Below are 7381 nucleotides of genomic sequence, written 5' to 3'. Positions count from 1 at the left end.
AGCTGTAGTATGTCATCTCTTTGAGGGTGGGGACGAGGCTGATCTGAACTGTTACGGGTCTATGTCTATTTTGCTGTTTCTGTCTAAGGTTTGGAAAAGACTTGTAGATAGTCAACTTACTGATTATTTGGAATCCCATAACATTTGATCTAGTGTTCAGTCAGGTTTCAGAACTCGTCATGGGTGAACAACTGCAACCCTCAAGGTGCTTAATGACATCACGTCTGCCTTGGACTCAAAGTTGCATTGTGCTGCAATCATTGATTTAGCCAAAGCTTTTGATACTGTTAATCACTCTTGCCTTATTAACAGACTTGGCAGTATTAACGTCTCAGGTAAATCTCTGTCTTGGTTCTCAAACTGTCTCACAGAAAGACTACAGTCCATACAATCACAACAATTTCTCTCTCAACCCCTTCCTGTCAATAAAGGCATCCCACAGGGATCAATCCTTGGTCCTGCCCTCTTCTCCATAGCAGACTCTGTAGGGAATTTATCCATCCATCTGTTCACTGATGACACCATCCTCTACTCCATGGACGTCTCCCCAGATAGTGAAAAACTTCAGCTTAGTCTCAGTAGACTCCAGCACACCCTCTCCAGATTGTACCTTCAGTTAAACACCTCTAAAACCAAAGTCATGTGGTTTGGTAAGAAGGACTCTGCTCCTTCAAACACCCTTAGGATCTCCAAGCTTGATGGGACACCCCTAGACCAGGCTACTGAGTATAAAAATTTGGAAATCTGGCTAGATAACACTCTGTCCTTTTAAATCCACACTGACAAATTGCAGTCCAAGGTTAAAAATTGGGTTCCTCTATAGAATGTACTCCTCATTCACTTCTGCCAAAAAAACACTGCTTCAAATGTATATCCTTCCCATGTTTGATTGTGGTGATGGAAATGACAGGTCAGCATGCAAGGACTCGCTACAAAAGCCTGACGTTCTCTACCACTCTGCCATTACTGTAACAAATGCTCCCTTCAGAACACACCACTGCATTCTAAATCTTTCTCTGAATTGGTCATCATCATACAACCACCACAAAATTCCCTGGTTCATGTTCATATAGAACCCCACCCCTACCCCCACCCACTTGCGTCAACGGTTACACACCTCATCCTCTGCATACAACACTCGCTCTGCAAACTTGATTGTGCTGACGGTTCCTAAGACCAGTTCTTCATTAGGTTTGTTGTCCTTTCAATCTGCTGCTGCCAGAGACTGGAACGACCTGCAAAAAACACTAAGGCTGGACGCTCGGGTTTTAAAGCTCTGATCACTGACCATTTTAAAGAACAATGCTGCTGCTAGCCTGTCCCATTACTGCTGCTGTTTTATGCATGTATTTGAGCTGTGTCTTTGGAAACATCTTATTAGATAGATAGATAGATAGATAGATAGATAGATAGATAGATAGATAGATAGATAGATAGATAGATAGATAGATAGATAGATAGACAGACAGACAGACAGACAGACAGACAGACAGACAGACAGACAGACAGACAGATAGGGGTCAAGTCACGCGCCTATTGACTTTTAATCAAAAAATTAGAATTGAGATAATGATTTCAAACCTTTTGTAGTTCAATAGTATAACACCTTAAGTTTTTAAATCCATTAAAATTTTTGCCAAAACAGAATTTTCAAGAAAATTACAGAACTTTTTATATGGACTAAATTCAGTCCCTCAGAAAGGGAACCATAACCATTCCATTCTTCAAAACTCTTGCTATAAGTCACAGTTATATTTAAAAAATAAAAAAAAATGCATTAATAGTTTATCAAAATACACACCTTAAAGTACATCTCAGCAAATTTTCATAGTTAGGAGACACTTGCAACCGCACTTTTAAAACGTTTAGAAAAAAAGGGAAATTTAGATGTTAATTTTTGTTCCCTAAATAACCATGCAGTTTTTTCAAATTTTTATGGCAAACGATGGCACAATATCGTTTGTTTCTTTTTATGAGCTTCAAGTACTAGTTAATACCTTTAAAATGAAGTATTATTCATGTCTCTATCTCAGACACTTTTTGAATTACAGTATGAAATGTTGTCGGGCACTCCCTATATAACCATGTGACTTGACCCATAGATAGATAGATAGATAGATAGATAGATAGATAGATAGATAGATAGAGAGATAGATAGAGAGATAGATAGATAGATAGATAGATAGATAGATAGATAGATAGATAGATAGATAGATAGATAGATAGATAGATAGATAGATAGATAGATAGATAGATAGATACTTTATTGATCCCGAGGGAAATTCCAGTATTCAGCAGCTTTACATACAGCACAAGAAAACAAAAAACAAACAGACCAGAACACAACAGTGGGTTAGTACCAGGCTGACATTAAGGTTAGTATATTTACTCTAAAAGACACATATTAAAGAACTACCTCTAAACCAGCTTCCTGTACAATACTGTAAATAAAGACTTCTGATTGTATTTACACATTTCAGGGCATTGATATAAAGTGAAACAGTTAAATATTAATATGTTAACTTATTCCAGTGTTTCGATTGCCCTGTTTGTTTAATTTTAATTGTGTTTTTTTAGCTCCTTCCCCCTCTCCCTCAAAAGCCCTGCCCCCTGCCTTTTGAGCTCACAGTTGTCAGTAAGAGTATTTTCTTAATGTGTGTTGCCTGGTTAAATAAAGGTTAAAAATGTAATCTCAAAAGATGTCTTTCGTGTTTCACAAGAAAAAAAAAGTCTTTTCATTTAATTTCTGAGCCTTTTTATCCTCAACAGGATAGCAAATGTCACACACTTCATTGGCTGGTATTGGAATCAAACCCAGGACCTTCTTGCCGTGAGGCTCCATCGTGTCACCCAATGATCATTTCAATTGAATTAGATTTCTTAATGATTAACTAAAGCAATTATTTTATGTTCCTTTAAAAGTCACTTATTATGCAAATCAAAGACTGCAATCACACCCACATCTGTCTTGTGTCACCTACAAAACTCTGCACACCTTTCAGAGAATTAAATGAGGACAACACAATATCTCAAATAGCTTTTAATCTAAAAATTGATTACAAAATTCAAAACACTCAAATTTGCTTTGGCACTAAACTCTAAAATGTTACAAACAGAGAAAGCTTGTGACTGTTGTATGTCACAGTGACATGACAATTTCCTGAAGTGTGAACATCCTGTATGTAGTTAAATGATCAAATCATGTCTGCTCCTCAAACAAACAATAGTCATGCAGAATGTAAAAGCTCCATTCATGAAAATTCAACCACCCCCCTGAGTCCTTTAGAGAGCAGGATCACTCCAGACAGTCTAATATAAACATGATGGTGACAACAAAATTGGCACAATTGGCATGTGTCAGGAATCTGTCTACAATTATACTTGCTTTGTACACAGGGTAACATAATGTTGCCAGAAACACACCATCATTTTTTTTTTTTTAATTTAAAAGGGAACATTTGAGAGTGATGGCACCACTAGGCCTCTTTTCCAACTGGTCAACAGTCCCCAGTCTCCCCTAGTATTATGGGTTTACATGTGTTTGCTTGACTGATGTAAAACTGTCACTCTTACTCACTGAAACAAACTGAAGATACAGAAGTCTGACCTCCACCCATATAATAAATCACACAAACGCCCATAAACACCTGCTGTGTCTGTCATATCATAAAATATCAGCCAGGAAATTAACAACCTCTATGTTAATATGACTTATATCCGTCTGTTTCTGTTTTTAATATAACTTTACTTATTACTGATGTATTAACGGTAAAACTTGATTTTGTGTCTTATTTCCTCCTCTCTGTCCCCTCTGTTCACCTGATAATAGCTCATTATTACCTGCTGCTAATCACTGATGCGCGTCACCCGTAACTCTTCTCTTTACTGTCGCCAGGAGCGCGCGTCAGGGTGCAACAAGTTCCAGAGAAATACACAACAGGAAGCACACACCGACTGCAAAAGCACTACAAAATAAAAGAGATAGGATGTGAGGTCAGTTTTTGTCCTCAGCATCACAGAGCAGTTTGAGTTACTGAATAGACCTATACTAAGATAACTACATTTTTAAAAAAAAAAATATATATATATATGACGATGACTGTTATTATTATTGTTATTATTATTATTGTTAATAATAATAGGCAACATGGTGGTGCAGTGGTTAGCACTTGTGCCTCACAGACAGAAGGTCCTGGGTTTGATTCCAACACCGGTCGACGGGGGGTGGGACCTTTCTGTGTGGAGTTTGCATGTTCTCCCCGTGTCTGTGTGGGTTCTCTCTGGTACTCCGGCTTCCTCCCACCATCCAAACACATGCACTCATAGGTTAATTGGTTAATCTAAATTACCCATAGGTGTGAATGTGAGAGTGATTGTTTGTCTCTATATGTTCAGCCCTGTGATGAACTGGTCACTTGTCCAGGGTGAACCCCGCCTTCCCCCATATGTAGCTGGGATAGGCTCCAAGTGACCCCCGTGACCCTAGTGAGGATAAAGTGGGTTCAGAAAATGAATGAATGAATGAATGGACAAAACCAAACATTAAAAGCGCCACACAGTCTGTAAATAGAACACATTCATATTTAAGCTGATGAAAACAGTGAAATGTGACTGAAAACCTGAATCTGAACCCACACATGACACTTAGAACACTGGAGTGAACCAGGTGCTTTTACTTTGACAGGTCTGGACAGGATGCAGTATTTGCAGGTCTCGGGTCCCTTATCTGATCCAGCAGTCAGACAAGTCCGGACTCTGCTGCTGGACGTGTCAGATCCGGATCATGGACTGCGTCCCTCTGTCAGTCTGTCACGGTCTCCTCCTCTGATCCTGCAGCTCCTCCTCCGCCCGTGGAGCCCCATCATGCTGCTGCCGGGGAACGACTCCCTAGTGTGGGCTGAACTCCCGGACTCCAACCGCTCTGAGGCTGGGGGCGGCGGCGCGGCGGGCGGCGCGTCCGGGCCGGAGGCGGTGATAGTGCCGGTGCTGTTCGGGCTGATCTTCGTAGTGGGGGTCTTGGGGAACTCCCTGGTGATGGTGGTCATCGGGAAGGTGAGGTACAGTGTCGGAGGGGGAGGTGGAGGAGGGGGCGGAGGGGTGAAGCGCACCGGCAGCCCCACCAACATCTTCATCCTGAACCTGAGCGTGGCGGACCTCAGCTTCCTCCTCATCTGCGTCCCCTTCCACGCCACCATCTACACTTTACCAGAGTGGGTGTTCGGAGCCTTCCTCTGTAAGTTCGGACACTACTTCGCCACGGTCAGCATGCTGGTGAGCATCTTCACCCTGGTGGCCATGTCCGTGGACAGGTACATCGCCGTGGTGCACTCCAAGAAGTCCGCGTGTATCCGGAGCCGCAGGAAAGCCCTGGTAGGGGTCTCCATCATTTGGACCCTGTCCCTGGTGTTCTCGGTGCCGGTGGCCCAGCACCAGGTCCTGACGGGCTACCACGCCGCCCCCAACAGCACCTTCTGTTGGGAGCAGTGGACCGGTGCGTCCAAGCGCATCTACAAGGTGACCATCCTGCTGATCGGATACCTGCTGCCTCTGCTGCTCATCAGCTGCTGCTACACCAAGGTCAGGGCAAAAAGGGCGCAATTTCATGTGCGGGATAATGTTTGACTGTTACTGCTGTAAAATACACATTAATATCAGGCGCTCAGAGGGGGCAAAGGACGCGCAAAGTCCAGCAGCTTGTAAAATCTGTGCGTAAAAACAAGAGTCAAGCGAGAAGAGAAAAACATTAGGGGTCCTGTTTGAAGCTTCAAAATAAATGAATCTCCTCTTCCAAATGTATATCAATATACTATTATTTGGTAAGATTATTAAAATATAAACAACAACAGGACAGATAGGTGTATGTGATGACCACAGACTGATAGGGAGTTAAATATTAATAATAAAACACTTTTCTGCTCGCCTCATGTTTCAGTGAGATCCGCTTTAATAGTTTTATTTTGAAGGCGGCTCACCTGTTTTCCTTCTCTGTCAGACCAAACAGTGTCTGACCTGATGAATCTGTGCGTCATGATCTTTGGACTGCAGGAGCTGCGCTGAGACGCACAGAGCTTTGATGTGAATGTGATTCAAAGAAGTTTCCAATGTGATTTTACGCACGCATTTCCTGCTCACACACCGTTAATGATCACCTCTGCAGATTTAAAGACACTAATAATAGTTTATGAATGATTAGACCCGCTGTTTCCAAAAGAAGACAAGTGAATAAACTTTTGTGTCAGAGAAGTGATACAGTGGCTCCGTCCTGTGTCTGTGTAATCATCATAACAGAGTTTCTTTTCTCATTTTCAAAAGCTAATGAATCACATAATAATATTTAATGTCAGCCCTGAAAACACACAAACTGCTGAGAAGTTCATCACTTTGCTGTTTAATGATCTTTTGACAAAACAATTTCAATCCAGATCCATAACAACAGCTGTGTAATCAAATATTCAAGACATGTAACGAGACAAAACATATGATACAGTAGGTTTTCCTATTAAATTACACTATGTAGCACCCTTAACAGACTGACTCATGCATAATGTCATGTAAAAATCAATAAAACCTGTGAGGAGGAGCAGTCTGCTGCATCAGTGTGATACAGATGAATGTACAGACTAGGGATGCAAAGTATTCATTCATTCATTAATCGTTAGTCGGTTGCCCTTATCATCGATTAACGATTAACTGATAAGCGGCGATTTTCCTGAGAATCTGAATGTGTTTTTCAATACGGTCTATAAGAATAAAAGCTAAATATTGTTTTTACACTTCATGATAAAAGCATGTCATATTCCTGAATGACTGATTTATTTAACCATTGGATACAGTCGGTGTTTCCTGTGGAATTCATCTGTTGATGTGTGTGTGTGTGTGTGGGGGGGGGGGGGGGGGGGGGGGGGGTGGCACGCGCGTGCGTTTCGTCGGGGGGTTGGGTACTCGCACGCGCGCAATACGGCCGGGAGATGTGCGTGCGTGTTGGTTGGTAACCGCGTCACTTTCCGTCCTACTCTCACACTATGAAGGTGCGGTGCAGTCCGTGCCCCCCCCCCCCCCCCCCCCCCCAGCAGAAGTGAAAGTGAAACTTTTCGCTCATTTCTCTTCTCCTCCTGAAGCTTCGCAAATGCATTCCATCCCTGTGTCCCAGATCAGGAACCTGGAGGATGTTTGAACTTCTGTCTCACTGACCGAGGACTGGATCAACCTCCAGGAAAAACCGTCCGATCTGATACTGACCCCGCATTCGTGTGTGTATTTATTCGGGGGTGCGCCGCTCCCACACACAGACTGTCTGTTTGCTCCTCCATGTCCACACACACATTCGAACTCATCAACACCATGATCCGCTTCAGTGACCCCCTATCCCAGCCGCGGCTCA

The 7381-nt window shown here is 42.4% G+C and overlaps 1 protein-coding gene across 1 annotated transcript in view; it reads left to right on the top strand.

Annotated features, from left to right (window-relative positions):
• Window positions 1-4763: 4763 nt before the first annotated feature.
• galr1b (galanin receptor 1b) overlaps window positions 4764-7381 on the top strand; it is a 51932-nt gene continuing 49314 nt past the window's right edge. The window contains exon 1 of the mRNA XM_030131166.1: window positions 4764-5577. Coding sequence (XP_029987026.1) covers window positions 4864-5577 — 714 coding nt within the window. The 5' untranslated portion in view covers window positions 4764-4863. The remainder of the gene's footprint in view (window positions 5578-7381) is intronic.

This window comes from Sphaeramia orbicularis, chromosome 3 (assembly GCF_902148855.1).
Source record: "Sphaeramia orbicularis chromosome 3, fSphaOr1.1, whole genome shotgun sequence".
NCBI classification, from domain to species: domain Eukaryota; kingdom Metazoa; phylum Chordata; class Actinopteri; order Kurtiformes; family Apogonidae; genus Sphaeramia; species Sphaeramia orbicularis.
Note: the sequence above shows the minus strand (reverse complement) of the source record. Positions and strands in the feature narration are given on the sequence as shown.